Here is a 19894-nt window from a genome sequence, read left to right on the forward strand (position 1 = left end):
CAACACGACAACATGACAACACAACAACACAACAACATGACAACACGACAACATAACAACATAACATGACAACACAACAACATAACAACACGACAACATGACAACATAACAACAATCAACAATACAACAACACAACAACACGACAACATAACAACACAACAACACGACAACACAACAACATAACAATACAACACAACAACACCGCTGCTGTGACAGAGGTGGACACAAACTGCCTCTTTGTGTTTTGCCTGATTATTTTATGTATGTCTTATTAAATGTGTATATATATGCAAAACATTTTTTCCTTCTTTTCTTTTAGCCATTTGTGGTGTTTTTTTCTACACTCTTGCCTAAGTTGTTGTCCACTATCCCGTCCTCTTTCAGTCAGTTCTCTGATTTGTACATGTCTGGACACAGTAACTTCTAAATAATAATCAACACATAAAAAAAAAATATATATATATATATATTTATTTATTTTTTTAATAATGGATTATTAACATCAGAATCAGGCATCAAATCATTCTAGAGAGAATCGCGATGCATGTAGGAATTGATTGTTTTTCCCCAGCCCTAGTTATCAACATATTATTTTAATATTGTCATCACAATATCAACGGGTGCCATAAATGCTGCAAAATATTATATTGTAGAACACTTCATAATGTAACATAGTGGCATTCTTTTTTTTGCTGCTTTTTATATTTCATTCCATGTTCAATTTGTTAAAATAAGATAATCAACAGCATGTTGGAAATGATTTGTTGGATTTCAGCAGGAGCTAAGATCAGCACGTAGACCGGACTGCTCCGGGTTCTGGTTCTGGTTCTGTCTCTCTCGCTCTCTCAGCGTAGCCTAACGTTCCTCTGAGCGTTCTTCTCCTCCCTGGTTTTATTAGAATGGAGGGAGGCGGGGAGTGTGTGTGTGTGTGTGTGTGTGTGTGTGTGTGTGTGTGTGTGTGTGTGTGTGTGGGTGTGTGTGGTGTGTTTGGGTGTGTGTGTGTGTGTGTGTGTGTGTGGTGTGTGGGGGGGGGGGTACCGGTGATGGCGGCGAACGTGTGGTGACGGCGGGCAGAACACTTTGAGGGGGTTCAGCTGACACATGACCAGGCGCTCCAGGTTCAGACTCTGCATACTCCAGACTGAGACACACACACACACACACACCACACACACACACACACACACAGACACCAGACACAAACACACACACACACCACACACACACACACACACACACACACACACACACACACACACACACACACACACACACACACACACACACACCACACACCACACACACACACACACACTGTTGTGACGCTTTTTAACATGTTTTTTAATTTTTCTACATTTTGTCCCTTTTTTTTTCAACACTTTCGACAATTATTTTTCAATGTTTGCACTTTGTCTTTTGTTTTCAACACTGCGTAACACTAACTTATTAACTTTAGTTTACAGATAGGGAATTGGAATTGGGATTTATGGGCAATAAACCTCATTATAGGAATATCCTAATGGTTTGAGTTAGAAAAGCAGAAATTAGGAATTATTGAGACTAAAATTAAAGGAATGGATGTTGATGATAATCACAGACGGAAATGTCAACTTTACTCAATACTATTTCAAAAACACTCCATTTGTTTACAATGCTATAAAATATAATAAGACCCAAAATTAATGAAAGTAGAGATTTGTACTTGGCAAAGAGCGTTGGAATCAATCATGTTATTTGGGGAATTAAAAAGAACATTGAATTAGGACAACATGAGGACAAACATGAGGGAAACATGGGGACAACATGAAGCACAACATGAGGACAACATGAGGACAACATGAGGACACATTGAGGACGCATGAAGAAAAATGGGTACAACATGAGACAACATGAGGGACATAGAATGGGGCAACTGAGGGCAACATGAGGGCAACATGAGGGCAACATGAGGGCAACATGAGAACCTGAGGGCAACATGAGGACAACATGAGGGCAACATGAGGGCCGCATGAGAACATGAGGGCAACATGAGGCAACATGAGGGACAAACTGAGGAACAACATGAGGGAACATGAGGGAAACATGAGGCAACATGAGGACAACAGAGGGACACACATGAGGGCAACATGAGGGCAACATGAGACAACATGGGACGACAGGGAGGGCAACAATGAGGGCAACATGAGGACAACATGAGGCAACATGAGGGCAACATGAGGACACATAGGGACATGAGGGCAACATGAGAACATGAGGGAAACATGAGGGGCAACATGAGGACAACATGAGGACAACATGAGGACATATGAGGGCAACATGGGAACAAGATGAGGGCAACATGAGGGCAACATGAGAACAATGAGGGCATGAGAACATGAGGACAACATGAGACACATGAGGAACATGAGGACAACATGATAGGGCAAAACATGAGGACACATGAGGGGACAAATGAGGACAACCAGAGGGCAAACATGAGGGCAACTATGAGGGCCAACCTGAGCAACATGAGGGCCAACATGAGGACAACATGGGACAACATGAGGACAACATGGGACAACATGGAGGTTAATGTGATAAAGTAGATCAACAGCCTATATGTGTTTTGCCTAATTATTTTAAGTATGTCTTATAAGATCATGTGTGTATATATAAATATTTTGTTTGTCCCTTTTGTTCGTTTTTTTCTCTCTAAGTTGTTGTCCATTATCCCGTCCTCTTTCAGTCACTCTGTGCTCTGATCTGTACATATCTGGACACAGTAACTTTTAAATAATAATTAACACATTCCCAAAAAAAAAAAAAATCTGAATCAAGCATCAAATCGTTCTAGAGAGAATGTATCTAAGAATGGATTATTTTTCCCATCCCTAGTTTCCATCAGCGTTTATTGCACAAACCGGTAACCAGTTAAGAGAAAACCAGATGAGACTGAACGTACAAACTTTGCGTCGATATTCATAAAACCCAATAGAATATTACGGTTTTCATTGTCATTTTTCATTCGCTATTACTGATGTGGACTGAAACATGGCAGGTGATGCTGGTGGAAGCGCCCTGATAGGGCGGAGGACGGTCATGTGACGGCGGCCTACCTGTCTTCATGTTGCCCTCCAGCAGGGCCCGGTGTCTGAAGATGAGGGTGTAGAAGACGGCCTGGCAGGCGGTGTAGAAGGGCCCGTGCAGGCTGATGTCGCAGCAGGCCTGCCTGCCGCTGCTGTCCTGGCTGTCGATGTAGCGATGGGTCCAGGAGACCAGCAGGTCCAGACAGCCCCGCACAGTGCTGTTGGGGGGGGCACATTGAATTAGAACAGCTGCAGGAGCAACATGGGCACAGAGGAATAAACTGCTCACTTTGGCTCCGAGCAGCCGGTTCTGTCTTTTTCCACTAAGGGTAACCAGGTGCTGGTTCTGGTGCTGGTGCCAGTTCGGTGCTGGTTCTACTCCCCAGTTATCTAAGAACCAGCTGGATTTTCCCCAGCCAGAGTAGGGATACGTCCCAACGTCACTGCAAGTACCTCCGTTGTCATAGCAACGCGTCTTGACAATCAACAAATATGGAGGACTACATACCGATACTTCTGCTCCTGGGTTTACAAATTCACCCTGGAATTCAAAGACGGGCCTTGACGGCTATTTGAGACCGCTAAGGACAGAGGACACGTTCAAAAAGAAAGGGAATTATCTCGCATGATTTTAATGTTTATTATCATTTTTTGCTGGCTTGCCATGGCAACATCAGCAGCGTCAAGCAGAACCCCGTTAGGGGGAACAGACGTCCCGGTTTGACCGGGTCGGTCCCAATTTTCCCAACAAAAAGCCGATCGTGACCCGCTCTCAGCACCTGGCGTAACCGGTTCTAATCTCTAGACCAGCGCTAGGTTGAAGTTGAAGCTGAGTTGGAACCCGTGTTCTTGGCCCAGAACCAGGTTTATTTGTGTGGAAAAGCAAAGAACCGGTTCGGTATTTGGCACCGACTCCGAACCAGCACCAGAACTGCCTTGGTGGAAAAAGACATATTTGTGAACTCACATCACGGGGATGAACTTGGCCCGGGCCAGGAAGCTCCCCAGGTACCCGGCAGCGGCCTGGCGGAGGACGGCAGGCTGAGAGGGACTCTGCAGGATCTTCCACAGGTGGTCCAGGAAGGCCTCGGCCAACGCCTGGGACACAGGAGACACAGCACATACTACTGATGCTGTCAGGACTGTTCACCTCTCTCTTTTTATTCTGCACTACCTATACTTTATATTTTTCTATATTTTTATATTCCGTGTTGACACTGTAAAGGTTTTGCTTCAATATCGTTGCACAGGTACTGCACTTGTGTATAATGACAATAAAGCCATTCTATTCTATTTTTATAAGCTGCTGACCCTAAAACAGAGATTTTATGAAGACACAGAAGTGAAGAATGAGCAGTTTACTACCTTGCCTACCCCTTTTTCCTGCTGATTCCTTACGTCTGTGACCACTTTTGTCTTCATAAAAGCTCAGTTTTTCAAGTCGGCAGCTTGTAAAAACTAAATTCTGGGTTCTTTACATATTTGATACTGAATATCACCACACAGCAGCTTTTAGCCATTTTTCTGTTGTTTGCTACAGGAGGAGGAAACCTTTATAGTCATCAAAGTACATGAAACAACTAAATTAGCAGTCATTTTCTTAAGTGTATAAGACCAGCAGCATAGGTGATTGGTGATTAGGCAGGTTGGTGTGATATAATAATAACTAAAAAATAATAATGTATACTTTATTAATCCCACAAGGGAAAAGGAATTCTAAGTAATGACGACTAACTGTCGGCACCTCCACATGATACAAGCCACATCCTCTAGTCTATTTAAGCTCAAGTTTGGTCTCCACCCACACCTGTATGAAATATCTGACTCTTTAGCTGCTAAATGCTCCACTCTGTTCACCAGACTGTCTGTAACTGGGTCTGTTGGTCACCTGAATGCAACATACTGCTGTTTCCTATCATTAAACATCCACAATGTGGGGAGTACTGACCACTCTGAAGCTGCAGAGGTAAAAGAGTGTGTACTGGACATGGCAGGAGGCGTGTGTTGGCAGGATGAGCTTGTCAAACACACTCAACAAATCTCGGTACAGATCCTTAGTCCTTTCCACACTAAGAGAGCCTGAGAAGAGAAAGCAAAGAAGAACAGAGGGACATGACACACTTAACAGCCAAAAACATTCACTCCACAAAGATGCAGCTTCTGAGTACACAAAGCACATTTGACATGTTCTTGGATTCAGAAACGTGTCGTGTGAAATGCTTTGAAACATATGTCACTCAGTAATTGGTCAGCCCCGTTGTAGGAAATGTGGGCTGCTCTTCAGTGTAAAAGCTGTTCTTCAGCTACCGTTGACATGGCAGAAGTCCTTGATGTAAGCCATCAGAACCGCCATGAGAGAGTCCAGCCTGTCCGCCACTGGGTGGGCCATCGCCGCCGTCCTACAGGGACCATCTGCAGACATGTCCTCGTCCTGAAACATACACACACACACACACACTCAAATTAGGTGCAGTGGACACATACAGCAACTTTGGGTTTAGTGTCTTGGGGAGGCCGGGATCGAACCACCAGTCTCACGGTTGAGGGTTGATCCGGTCTACACTCTGAGCCACATGCCACCCACACCCACTCATACAAATACCCTTTCTACACTGTGCAGTCCCATTTCTTCACATTCTATTTTTGTTATCCAGTGTGATGTATGGATACTACTTACTTTCTTGCAGACACTTCATTTACTTATCCTACTCTGCCCCAGCGTACAGTATATGCATATGTTACATGTTTAACCGGTTGGGTTTTATGAAAAAGTATAACAAATTTTTGGCGGACTACGGCTGTTGCCATCTTGTTTTTTATAACTGAACGTGAGGTGTTTTGATGATAGGGTGGAGCTGCCGAGGATGACTTAGCCAAGCAAGTGTTCTTTATATTTGATGTGCGCTAAGCTAAACGCTAAAGAGGGAAGGTTGCTGGTTTTCAACTGTCTGATGCGAGTCATCTAGCAGAGAATTCCCCGCAGGTAACCACAGACCCCTGGGTGCTGGAGACATTCGTCTGCATGAACAGCAGAACAGGAAATCTGCAAGTTACCAGCTAACTAGCTAGCTGTAGCTAGCTAGCTTGGTTGGCTGAACAAGACATTTTTAGGCAACCAAAATGTTCCAGTTAACTTTGCTGAACTGACTGAAGGAAACAGTGAGAGGGTCAAAGTTTAAGTAACACGGAAAACAGCCAAAAACAAGTTGAGGTCTATTTTAACGTCCACAGTGTTAGCATGCTTGAGTGTTAGCCCCTACTTTATGGTCTATTTTAAAGCTTTAGGGAGTAGAGAGAGTAGTTTCTGTCTCCCCCATAAGGAATTCTAAGTAATGACAACTAACAGGAAATCTGCAGTCCTTAAGTTACCAGCTAACGCTAGCTGTAGTTAGCTATCTAGGTTGGCAAAACAAGACATTTTAAGGTAAAATGTTCCAGTTAACATAGGGTGACCAGACGTCCCCGGTTTTGCTGACGTGTCCCTAGCTGGAACTGTTCCCGGAAATGTCCCTGGTTTTCACTGTGACTGACAGTGACCGAAATTGGAATGAAACAAAGAAAACATTGGCCAAGCGTAGCCGATAGGCGCTCAAGACAGCGAGAGCTGCTCAGAGATGTTTTGGAAAGCCGTATTTACGATGCTAAAATCACTGATTTTTTACATGGAGTCTGGAGGGTTTAGCAAAAGCAATTTTGCAGACTTATATGTTTAAAAAAGGATCTTAATCTTTAACAGAAAGGTCGACCTCCTTAGAAATTCTTTCCATAATGTTGTCAGACACTTAGGATATTAATCTGCTAAATAAGCACTTTTATGAACGTAAATGCAAGCTGGACAATTTTCCTATTAATTTACACTGTAGCTTGTTTCTCTGCTGCCGACTGCAGCGATCTGGTTTAATACTGCATCAATGTCAAAGAAAAATGTTTCCTTAATAGTTTTTATTGTATCCGATACTCAATGACCTGTTGCAGAAACAAGCCTGAAGCAATACAGCAAAAGATGTCAGATAAATGTAGTTCAGTAAACATTACAGTAGGGGTGATTCTAGGATCAGACCTTTAAGGGGGTTGGCCCTAGGCCCCTAATGAGAACAGCTCTTGGTCTAGGGTCCCCGTTTCGAGTTTTACAAAAGTGTTTTGGAGGTATATGCTCTTCTGAGCTGAAAATGTCCCCGGATTTTGTCTGAGAAATCTGGTCTCCTTAAGTTAACTTTTCTGAATTGAAAAGACAATGTGAGAGGGTCAAAGGGTCACTCCCACAGTAGGTCCTGGGGGACCCAGTCAAAACGCCTTCTCCAGATCCACAACACACATGTAGACCAGATGGGCGTACTCCTAGGCTCCAACCAGAGTGAAGACCTGGTCTGTTGTTTACCTTCTTTCCAGCCCATGGAGTAGACTTTACCAGGGATGCTGAGAGAGTGTAACACCCCGGTAATTGGCACACCACACCTGTCTGCAACTCCTTAGGCACTGTCCCAAACTGTGTTTTAATATTAATAATTATTATCTGTATATTGATAACAATTGCTGCCTTGAATGAGTGGTCTTCAAATCCCCAGGTATTAAAACTGATGTTTTAGCTCAATTAGCACACCTACATTTGCTGTCCTTTCTAGTTATTTATTGTCAATCAAATCCTTCTTTTATATCTACCTTTTGTATTTTTTATTTATAACCTACTTTATCTGGGATAAACCTTAGGATAATATGCTGCAGGTAAATCGGCCCCAGACCCGGAGGAATCCTCAGACCAGGGCTGGGTGTTACCATGTCAAAGAGTCCTTCCTCAGTGGATTCCTCCGCCCGCTGGTTCTGCACCGCGTTCTCCTCGGCCTCCTCGATGTCTGACCGGGACGCACTCACCTGCAATACACCACACACACTGTTACAGGCAGGGCATACACACAAACACACTCACACTGTTTCCAGCAAGAGAAGACCACCACACACACCACCACACACACACACACACACACTGTTACAGGTTAGCAGACACCCACACACACACACACACTTTCAGGCAGAGCAGACACACAGCTTAAGGCAGGATACACACACACACACACACATTTTACAGGCAGGAGCGACACACACACCCACAACACCACCTGTTACGCAGGAGCAGACACACACTGTTACGAGGAGGGACACACACACACACTGTTACAGGCGGAGAGACACACACACCACACCACTTACAGGCAGGACACGCACAACGCCTTTTATAGGACACCACACGTTACGCGCAGGAGACACACACACACACACTGTTACAGGCAGGAGGACACACACACACACACACTGTTACAGGCAGGAGGACACACACACACACACTGTACTTCAGAGAGACCACACACAACCACTGTTACAGGCAGAGGACACACACACACCACTGTTCCATGCAGAGCAGAAACACACAACAACACACTGTTACACGGCAGGAAGACACACACACCACACTGTTACAGGCAGACAACCACACACACACACTGTTACAGGCCGAGGATACACACACACCACACACCACTGTTACAGGCAGAGCAACCACACACCCCACACTGTTACAGGCAGGAGGAGACACACACCACACACCGTTACAGGCGGAGCGACACACACCACACACACACTGTTACAGGCAGGAGAACACCACACACAACACACACCAACACACACAACACACACACACTGTACAAGCAACCCACAACACACCACACCAACTGTACAGGCAGGGAGACACACCACACCACACACCCACACCTGTTACAGGCAGGAGCACACACACCACACAAGTTACAGCAGCGAGACACACACACACACCTTACAGGCAGGAGGACACCAACACACACTGTTACAGGCAGGAGGAGACACACACACAAACACACACACACACACACACACACACACACCACACACACACACACACCACCACACACACACACACACACCACACACACCACCACAACACACACACACACACAACCACACACACACACACCACACACACACACACACACACACACACACCGTACAGGCAGGAGCACACCACAACCAAACCGTTACAGGCAGAGCAGCCCACACACACCGTTCAGGCAGTGAGAGACACACAACACCACTGTTACAGCGAGGACACACAGCCACTGTTCAGCATGAGCACACCACCTGTTACAGCAGAGCAGACCACACACCACACACACACATCAGTAGGACACACCACACCCTGTAAGCAGGAGCAGACACACACACTGTCTACGGCAGGAGGAACCACACACTGTTACAGACGGAGACACACACACTGTTACAGCCGGAGCAGACACACACACACTGTTACGCAGGATCCACCACACTGTTACGCAGAGCAGACACACCCACACACTGTTACAGCAGAGGCGACACAACACACACTGTACAGCACTGCACACACACACCACACATCCACTGTTACGAGGACAGACACACGTGACGAGACACACACACACCACTGTTCAAAGGCAGGAGCAGACACACACTGTTAACCAGGAGGTATACACACACAACTGTTACAAGACTGGACAGGACAGCCACACTGTTACAGGCAGGCGCAGACACACACACACACACACACAGGAGCAGACACACATACATTGTAACAGACAGGAGCAGACACATCTCCGTAACAACCTCAATGCAGATAAACAGGGACTTTGTATCAGTATATTATTGTGCCACCAGGTTTCCTGTCACCAGAGGAACATATCCCCCCCCCCCATCTGCCATGTAAAGGTGTTTACAGTTTTACCCACGTTTACCCACTCACATCCAGTTTGAGCATCTTCCCGATGATCAACTCCAGGGCGTCTCGTCGAATTGACGGTATGTACACGGTCACCCTCAGGACGTTGTGGACGTAACACTCCTGTGGACAGTAACAAACCATCAATCAACAAAACACCACTGTTTTAAATGCACAATTTACTGGCTGATTATGGGATGAAATTATTATTTGGCAGTTTGCATATTGATCTGTATCATAACCGATAAAGTTAATGAATTAATAAGTGGTGTACTTTGGCTCGGCTACAGCTCTGTGTGTGTCCCTCTGCTTTGGTTCAACACACAATATGTTAAAATATACACTACATGTATGTATAGTGTGTATCAGGTCTGAGTAACAAATAAAAGGATGTTTGTGTGGCGAGTACAGGGACAGGTTGGAGTTTTTCCCACACTTCCACAGTGCTGCTGCTCAGGGTGATGAGGCCACCATCGACCACTTGCTGCTGTTTTGAGATCCCCCTCAGAAGTGTGATGTGGTTTAACAATCACGACTGTGACGAGATGTTGGTATGTATGATATGAATCTGAACTCAGCTGTCTCTCACCAGCGTTCTGGAGGATTTCTGTATGAAGGGGAAGTTTTCGTGAAGAATGGGCATCAGAAAGCGACTTGTGCTGAAAGAAGAGGACAAATCTTTACGGTACAATACAGAACCAATTACAAGGGCAGGGACCTAAACATTATCATGCCTTGTGCTTTGGTATCAGAAGCCATACATATGAGCATGAAACACATAAAACATACGCATGCATATGTACATGCATTGCATTACATTCATACATCCATGCATGCTTATGTACATGCATCCATCCATACATACATACATACATCTACGCATGCATGCATGCTTATGTACATGCATCCATCCATATATCCAACGTATAACACAATGTCTCTCTCAACTCTGCGACCTTTGACCATTTTAGGTTTTGTATGTCAAGAATGTCTTAAAATGTGTACTTTTTTCCATCTTCTCCTTGCTTTTTGACACATTGTCGATCTTCACTTGGTGACTGATGTCAACTTCTTGTACATACTATGTTTTTCAGTAGAGCAACCTTTTTCTTTAACTCTATTTTAGTTATTTGTACATGTACTTACCGTATATATGCATATATACTCTGTTCTAAGATATATTTGTATTTAGCTACTTATTGGTCAGTTAATGGTTGATGTTTTTTGTCCTTGTCTTGGGGGGGGGGGGGGTACTTCGTAGTGCTCTGCTGTGCTTGTTTCTTGTTTGTGAAACAGGAAAGCTATAGATAAAATACTAATGAAACACTCAAACTAATCCAAGAAGCTGAAAGCAGAGACTTACGATGGGACGTATCTGGTGATGAGCTGCAGCGCCTGGTGACACCGGTCAAAGTTTCTGGGGAGGTCTGAACAAATCAAAGGAGCAGAAAAGAGTTTGGATTCACCATTTATTATTCAACCACTGGTGTTGATCCAAAGAATTAGAGGAGAGGATGGAAGCTGTCCCTGCTTCACAGTCCCACTCCTCCCTGCCCTCCCTTCTCCGCCCTCCTGATATCGGCCCGTTCCACACCTTGGTTCCACACCATGTTTCTGGTGTTTGAAATAAACATCTAAAATATTGAAAGAGTCACTTGGAATAACAGGGAGGACACCTACTTTCATCTTCGTCATCTGAATCCGAGATGTCCACCCCTGCTTCACAGATGGTCACTCTCTCTGGAAACAAGAAACACACACACACACACACACACACAGAAACACACACATTAAATCTCTCAGAGTCACTGGTGCTGGGACACAGTGAATGCATTATATGGCCACTAAGGCTGTACAATATATATATCAGGTTTCTTTATTTGTCATTGCTGGTTCAATAAACTCACTGCAAAAAGCCTGCGACATATCGCAAAAGACACTTTTGTGATAGGCAAAAGAAAAATCATCAGAAAACTGCACTTTTAAATGGAACGGATTCTTTTATATTCAACTCAATTCGTTGAGACACACTCAAAGACACACACACAGAGACGCACAGACAGAGAGACATTTTGACGTTTTCTAACTTTTCCCGAAGTTCTTGGTCAGTTTTTTTTTTATATTTTTGTTGTGTTTTTGAAGTTTTTGAAGCATTTTCCGACGGTTGTCACTTTTTGACGTTCTAAACTATTTCCGAAGTTCTTTCTCACTTTTTAACAACGTCTTTGTCGATTATTTCTGCTTTTTTCGGGACATTTTCGTTAAGTTTTCCCACATTTCTGTCACTTTTTGTTTTGTTTTTTTGTGTTCTTCAATCTTTTTTTTTTCTTAAAATGCTACAAACTTAAATAAAAACACAAATTCAATGAAAATACTGAGGAGCGTTGTATGGAACCATTCCCGTTATTTTTGGGTTTTTTATATTATTGTGTACAATGTAATAAAAAAAATAAAAAAATAAATAAATGTTTTATATAATTTCCTGGAAACTTTGCAATAAAGAACTACACTTATTAAAAAATATATAATTTCCTAGATACTTTGCACTAAAAAAAGAAGAAAAAGAGAAAGTCAGGACCGGGCCTTTGATGTTGAAGTCCGCTATTTTCTGGACAGAAGGACAGACGACGCCTCCACCTCCCCCGTAGACATCGCTCCGACTGAAATATTTTCCCTCTGTCGCTCCGAAACGGACGTAAAAATATCCCCCTCTCTCTGAAGTCGACCGTAAATGTAGACTACTTTTAAAATGCCATATTTTCCCTCTGGGCTCTGGTTAGCATTAATGTTAAATCACTGTAGTTGTGTGTTAGGTGATTTAGGTTTACTTATTATATATATATATATATATATATATATATATTATATATATTTAAGTACTTTTCAGTCCCTCCAGGAATCTGCGATGTCGCGGTTGCGCCAATTCACACAAATTCAACCAATCACCGTGAGTTTGGTGCGACTCGCAATTTTGACCAATCGCCGAAACTTGTTTGCAAATTTGACCAAATACTGGAGTTCCCCTGCGTGAGAGCTTGGATTCTGCGTTTTATTGTGAAAGCTGGGGATTATTCTACCAGCAGGGATGGAACCTACTGGGAGTGAAGTGGGAGACCACCATCCTGAGACAGGCACACAGGTACACCGTCTGGGCTGAGACCAGGTTCCCCAGGAAGGCCATGTACTCCTCCACCACAGCCTGGCTCCGGCCCACCCACGGAATCCTCTGGAAACACGCACACACACACGCACACACACACACACACACACACACACACACACACACACACACACACACACACACACACACACACACACACACACACACACACACACACACACACACACACACACACACACACACACACACACACACACACACACACACACACACACACAGAGTACTTTATGTCATTTAACAAGCGCCTGATAAAAATAAAAAGGTTTCAGAGGTTTGGGTGCAGCAGCTACAGCTGAATGAATGTCACTAAAAGACTTTTCTCAGATCTAATGATTGTATCAGTTTTTTCTTTAAGCTTTTCGAGTGTTATCTATTTATTTATCTGCTCTAGCTCTTCTAACGTTTTGGACTCAGATGTGGTCTTAATAACAGTCCACAGTGATGTGGACAAGAGACGCAAAACTACCACAATCCAAACTGGATTGGGAATTTTCTTGAGGAAGTACACCTAACCCCCTTCCCCCCCTCAAAGCTCGGGGACACACTAGGACTGCACAATTTATCGCATTTTTATCAAAATCGCAATGGACTAATGCAACATCCAAATCGCGCGGGCCGGGTGGAGGGGGGGGGCACGCTCTATCTAGTAGAGGCTAACAAACCTTTCTGATGTAATGTATCCTACAGACTAAAGAAGATATCTTTGTTTGGTACAGACCCTCGCAAAAATCACACCATAATCTTTTTAATGTATGATTTTTTCCAATGAAAATGAGAGTAATGGCACAAAAATGATCATTCCCTCCTATATTGTGAATCATGTGCAATATCAGCCAAAAATAATCGCAATTAGCTATTTTCCTTATATTGTGCAGCCCTGGGGGGGGCTCGGCAGCGGACTACGATGAGCTACAATGAGACTCTTTAAGCTTTCCTCGTCTTGACTTCCCATCCTCACCAAGATGGTGTAGATGAGCTGCTCATGGTCCTTGGTCAGCTGGGTCACAGAACTCCGGAACTCTTGAAGCCAGTTGATGATCTGAGCATCCTGTCAGAGGAGAGAAAGGGAGAGAGCTGACACCCCCGCAGTGACACCCCCCATCCCGGCTCAGCTCAAACACACTGAGGCTTTACTCTACCCTGATATCAGGATCAGCCAGCTGGTGTTTCAGCAGCTCGTAGTCGCTCGAGTCTCCCTGCAAACAAGAAGAGAAACCGCTAATTAGGGCTGTGCAACCAAAAGAAAAAAACGTTATTTGCACATTGAGCTTTTGCATGTGAATTCTTGTTTTGTCTTGTGCTCTGAATGAAGAAGAAAAAAGTTCAAATGGGAAATGTTTGGAGGGAAATGTCACAGTTCAAGGCTATTTCATTGTTGATTTGTTTAACTTTCCCATTGCTGGTGCTCATATTATGTTTTTTAGCATTTCCTTTCCTTTATTGTGTTAGATATCTTTTGTGTGCATCTGACGGGCTTCCAAAGTGAAAAAGCCCAAAGTCACCCCCCCCCCCCCCCCCCAAGGGACTTGCCATGTCCAACAAAAAAAACCTGTTCATAGAATGCTACTCTGCTTCTGACTGGCTAGTAGTCCTTACCTAGGTACTGTCAGGGCCCTCATACTCTGCTTCTGACTGGCTAGTAGTCCTTACCTAGGTACTGTCAGGGCCCTCATACTCTGCTCCTGACTGGCTAGTAGTCCTTACCTAGGTACTGTCAGGGCCCTCATACTCTGCTCCTGACTGGCTATAGTCCTTACCTAGGTACTGTCAGGACCCTCATACTCTGCTTCTGACTGGCTAGTATCCTTACCTAGGTACTGTCAGACCCCTCATAACTCTGCTTCTGACTGGCTAGTTGTCCTTACCTAGGTACTGTCATGACCTCATCCTACTTTGCTCCTGACTGGCTAGTAGTCCTTACCTAGGTACTGTCAGACCCCTCTATACTCTGCTTCTGACTGCTAGTATTCCTTACCTAGTACTGTCAGGCCCTCATACTCTGCTTCTGACTGGCTATAGTCCTTACCTAGGTAACGTCAGGACCCTCATACTCTGCTTCTGCCTGGCTGTAGTCCTTACCTAGGTACTGTCAGGCCCTCATACTCTGCTTCTGACTGGCTAGTAGTCCTTACCTAGTTACTGTCAGACCCTCATACTCTGCTCTCTGACTGGCTATATCCTTACCTAGGTACTGTCGGGCCCTCACCTCTGCTCCTGCTGGCTAGTATCCTTACCTATGGTACTGTCAGGCCCTCCTACTCTGCTTCTGACTGGCTAGTATCCTTACCTAGTACTGTCAGGAACCCTCATACTCTGCTCCTGCCTTGACGCTAGTAGTCCTTACCTAGGTCTGTCAGACCCTCCATACTCTGCTTCCTGACTGCTAGTAGTCCCTTACCTAGTACTGTCAGACCGCTCATACTCTGCTTCTCACTGGCTATTAGTCCTTACCTAGGTACTGTCATGCCCTCTCCTCTGCTCCTGACTGGCTAGTATCCTTACCTAGGTACTGTCGGACCTCCTACTCTGCTCCTGACGGCTAGTATGTCCTTACCTAGGTACTGTCAGGACCCTCAAACTCTGCTTCTGACTGGCTAGTAGTCCTTCCTAGGTACTGTCAGACCCTCAACTCTGCTTCTGACTGCTAGTAGTTCCTTACCTAGGTACTGTCAGGACCCTCACTCTGCTTCTGACGGCTAGTAGTCCTTACCTAGTACTGTCGACCCTCTACTCCTGCTTCTGACTGTCTAGTCCCTTACCTAGGTACTGTTCAGGACCCTCATACTCTGCTTCTGATGGCTAGTAGTCCTTACATAGGTACTGTCAGGACCCTCATACTCTGCTTCTGCTTCTGACTAGGCTAAGTAGTCCTTACCTAGGTACTTGTCCGGGACCCTCATACTCTGCTTCTGACTGGCTAGTAGTCCTTACCTCTAGGTACTGTCAGGGCCCTCATCCTCTGCTTCTGACTGGCTAGTAGTCCTTACCTAGGTACTGTCAGGGCCCTCATACTCTGCTTCTGACTGGCTAGTAGTCCTTACACTAGGTACTGTCAGGACCCTCATACTCTGCTCTGCTACTGGCTAGTAGTCCTTACCTAGTACTGTCAGGGCCCTCATATCTGCTTCTGGACTGGCTAGTAGTCCTTCCCTAGGTACTGTCAGGCCCTCATACTCCTGCTTCTGACTGGCTAGTAGTCCTTACCTAGTTACTGCAGGCCCCTCATACTCTGCTCCTGACGGGCTAGTAGTTCCTTACCTAGGTACTGTCAGGGACCTCATACTCTGCTTCTGACTGGCTAGTATCCTTACCTAGGTACTGTCAGGACCTCATACTCTGCTTCTGACTGGCTAGAAGTCCTTACCTGATATGTCCGGACCACTCATACTCTGCTTCTGACTGGCTAGTAGTCCTTACTACCCGCTACTGCCTACTGAGCATGTGAGCGACTCCCAACAACAGATGGAACAGACAGTGAGATGTCCACTCTGGAGCTAAAACAGAGACTAACACACCAGGGTGAAAAGAGGAGCTGCAGCAATGTGCAGTACAACAAAAATATGGTGTTTTTAGACATTTAAAACCATGTAAACCTATTCTGATTTACAATTCTGAACCTGAAAATGAGCATAATATGAGCTCTTTAACTTTCAGCACGTCAGCAGCAGTTCATTCATTAAAACCTTCCGGACATGGAGCTAAGCGTGGGAACAGCTTACTAACGTTCCAGTCTCGACTCTTTTCACTGGTTAAGGTTAGGTTAGCGAACCAAAGTGGACCGACATGACGTTACCACTCACCTGTTTGTGTTTAGCTAACGTTTCCGCAACACTGCCTCCAAACCTGACGGTCTTAACCGGAGGAGAGTTCAAAAAGTCCCGAGCGTCTATCTCCATGTTCCCCTAAGAAACGTTAACGCTTGTTCGGCTATGCTAGCGTTAGCTGTCTTTACGCTAGAAGATCCAGCTCAAGAGGACAAGACCAACTGGTTTCATCTGGATTCTGTGTGCTAATAAATAGTCAGAGGTTTAAGGACAATTTGAATGTCTCCTGTACAGTTATTACTCTGTTTTGAAAACGAACTGCCCGACTAGCGCGTGTGTCCACCACAGGAAGTAGACCCCTTGTTTACGGTAGTGAATACAGGACACCGGTGCAACATTCAAAGTCTTCCCATAAGCTCGATTCCTAGTGTAATAGGTTCCGGTTGGCCTTTGGCGCACGTGTATGGTCATAAACTGTTAATATTGTCAATATATACTTTGGAGATTTGACTCTCTTCTTTTGGCAGACAAAGAATTTTGTGAACTTATTTCAAATTCTATTGATGAGTTCTTGTCTTTCAATCAAAATGACTCCTCTTCCTATTCATTGCTGTGGGAGACAATTAAATGTTACCTGAGAGGTCAAATTATTTCTTACTCCGCTCTTTCTAATAAGAGGATTAATGCAAGGCCTAATGCACTCCCATCTGCGATTTGTAACCTTGATCAGAGATCTGCACTGAATCCTTCTCCGGATCTACTTAAGCAGCGTCTTGATTTGCGAGCAGAAGTTGATCTCATTTCAACTAAAGAAGCCGAGCGCTTGTTGCTACGCAGCCGTGGCTCATGTTATGGACATGGGCGACGAGGCAAGTCGGTTACTGGCACATCAGTTACGCCGACAGGCCACTTCTCGTCAGATACCTAGTATTAAAAACACTTATGACGCTGTTACTACAGATCCCTTGGAAATGAATGCTAGTTTTAAATCATTCTACTCTTTATTATATGAATCTGAATTTCCTACAGACAACACTAAAATAGACACATTTCTCCACAACCTCTCGAATCCTGTCATTGATAATAATGCTGCCAGACATTTGGACTCTCCACTCTCCCTTGAAGAAGTAGTAAATGCAATTAATGCTATGCAATCTAACAAAGCCCCAGGCCCCGACGGCTTTCCGATTGAATTTTTGAAAACATTTATTGGCAAATTGGCACCGCTACTTTTATCCGTATTCAATGAATCCTTAGTAAGTGGTTCATTACCACCAACCTTGACACAAGCCACTATTGCTGTCCTTCTCAAGAAGGACAAGGATCCGTCCTCCTGTGCTTCCTATAGACCATTGTCTCTGCTTAGTGCTGACGCAAAGGTGTTGGCAAAAGTAATTGCATCCCGCTTTGAGAATGTTCTTCCTCATATAATATCCGTAGAGCAAAATGGTTTTACAAAGGGACGTCACTTGATTTTTAATACCCGTACACTGTTCAATAGAATTTACTCAAAATATTCGGCTGAACTTCCTGAGCTTGGGATTTCTTTAGATGCAGAAAGAGCATTCGATAGGGTAGAGTGGGAGTACTTGTTTGCAGTTTTAAAGAAATTTGGATTTGGTGATAAATGTCTTTCTTGGATTGGCCTCCTTTATTTGTCTCCTAAGGCCAGTGTCCGTACTAATGCTGTTTATTCTGATTACTTTGCCCTTGAACGCGGATCTCGCCAAGGTTGTCCTTTATCACCTTTGCTTTTTGCTATTGCTATCGAGCCTCTGTCTATTACATTAAGATCTTCCCCTTTATTCAATGGAATCACCCGTAATGGTCTTGAATATAAATTATCGCTATATGCGGATGATTTGTTATTGTATATAACTGATCCTACACTTTCTATCCCTGCTGTTTTGGGTATTCTGGAGAACTTCAGCTCCTTTTCTGGTTATAAATTAAATTTGGGGAACAGTGAGTGTTTCCCTATTAATACCGCAGCATGTCATATGCAACAGTCGGATTTGCCTTTTTGACTTTATCCATCTGGGTTTAAATACCTAGGTATTAACGTGACTCGTTTTTTATCTAGGCTTGCATCTGCCAATTTCACTCCCCTTATCTCGAAGATTACATCCGATATTCAAAGCTGGGGCTCCCTCCCCCTTTCAGTAATTGGCAAGATCAATGTTGTAAAAATGAATATTTTACCCAAATTTCTATTTCTATTTCAGTCAATTCCTCTTTTTTTGCCAAAACATTTTTTTGACTCGCTTGTTAAGACAATCTGTTCTTTTGTTTGGGGCGGGAGATCTCCTAGGATTCGTAAGACGTTACTGCAGAGATGCAGACTTAGTGGAGGACTTGCATGACCTCATTTCTTTACCTACCATTGAGCTGCTCACATCCATAAACTCTGCTACTGGTTAAAATCCCCTGGATCTCCTTGGTGTAAAAATTGGAACTAGAATCATGTCTGTAGTGGGCTCTTCTTTACACCTGCTCTACTTTATTCCTCTTTACCTATAAAACCTTCTTTATATACTGATATAACAAGTGGGTATCTTAACACACTCACAAATCTGGTACAATTTGACAGACACTTAACTTGTACGCTGATCTCCTTGGGTCCATCTGAATAATAACCATATATTTCCCCCATCACTTTGAACTCCACTTTCATCGTGTGTGTAACGGGGTAACACCCTAATCAATAGAGGATTATATGTATGGTGCCTTACCATACTTTGGCCATTTGTCCATCCTCGTCGTATGACCCTAAACCCCCGTTACTTCCCCGTCTGTTTCGTTATTTTCAAACTTGCAATTTTGTGGCTAAGTGTTTCCCTGATTTTCCCTCTTTACCTCCAGAGCAGTGGTGGGAAACCATGCTTTCATTTGTCCCTCATCACAGAGGTATCATATCAAAGTTGCATGACTCTATCTTATCTTTTAGCGACCACTCAAATGATAAACTTAAATGTACATGGGAAAGAGAACTGGGTGTAGAAATCCAGGAGGAGTCCTGGGAACAGGCCACAGATAGAATACGATCTACCACTTCTTGTGCTCGTCTCGGACTTATTCAATTTAAGGTCTTATATGGGGTACATTTCTC

The 19894-nt window shown here is 44.1% G+C and overlaps 1 protein-coding gene across 1 annotated transcript in view; it reads right to left on the reverse strand.

Moving 5' to 3' along the window:
* rrn3 (RRN3 homolog, RNA polymerase I transcription factor) overlaps window positions 1-17158 on the reverse strand; it is a 28398-nt gene extending 11240 nt beyond the window's left edge. The window contains exons 1-14 of the mRNA XM_032536437.1: window positions 16822-17158; window positions 14161-14217; window positions 13980-14069; window positions 12937-13066; window positions 11521-11580; window positions 11204-11267; window positions 10430-10499; window positions 9865-9963; window positions 7839-7934; window positions 5373-5496; window positions 5014-5144; window positions 4033-4163; window positions 3096-3283; window positions 1039-1142 (exon numbers count right to left, since the gene is read on the reverse strand). Coding sequence (XP_032392328.1) covers window positions 1039-1142; window positions 3096-3283; window positions 4033-4163; window positions 5014-5144; window positions 5373-5496; window positions 7839-7934; window positions 9865-9963; window positions 10430-10499; window positions 11204-11267; window positions 11521-11580; window positions 12937-13066; window positions 13980-14069; window positions 14161-14217; window positions 16822-16917 — 1440 coding nt within the window. The 5' untranslated portion in view covers window positions 16918-17158. The remainder of the gene's footprint in view (window positions 1-1038; window positions 1143-3095; window positions 3284-4032; window positions 4164-5013; window positions 5145-5372; window positions 5497-7838; window positions 7935-9864; window positions 9964-10429; window positions 10500-11203; window positions 11268-11520; window positions 11581-12936; window positions 13067-13979; window positions 14070-14160; window positions 14218-16821) is intronic.
* Between the last annotated feature and the right edge of the window lie 2736 nt (window positions 17159-19894).

This window comes from Etheostoma spectabile, chromosome 15, assembly GCF_008692095.1.
Source record: "Etheostoma spectabile isolate EspeVRDwgs_2016 chromosome 15, UIUC_Espe_1.0, whole genome shotgun sequence".
In the NCBI taxonomy this organism is placed as follows: Eukaryota; Metazoa; Chordata; class Actinopteri; order Perciformes; family Percidae; genus Etheostoma; species Etheostoma spectabile.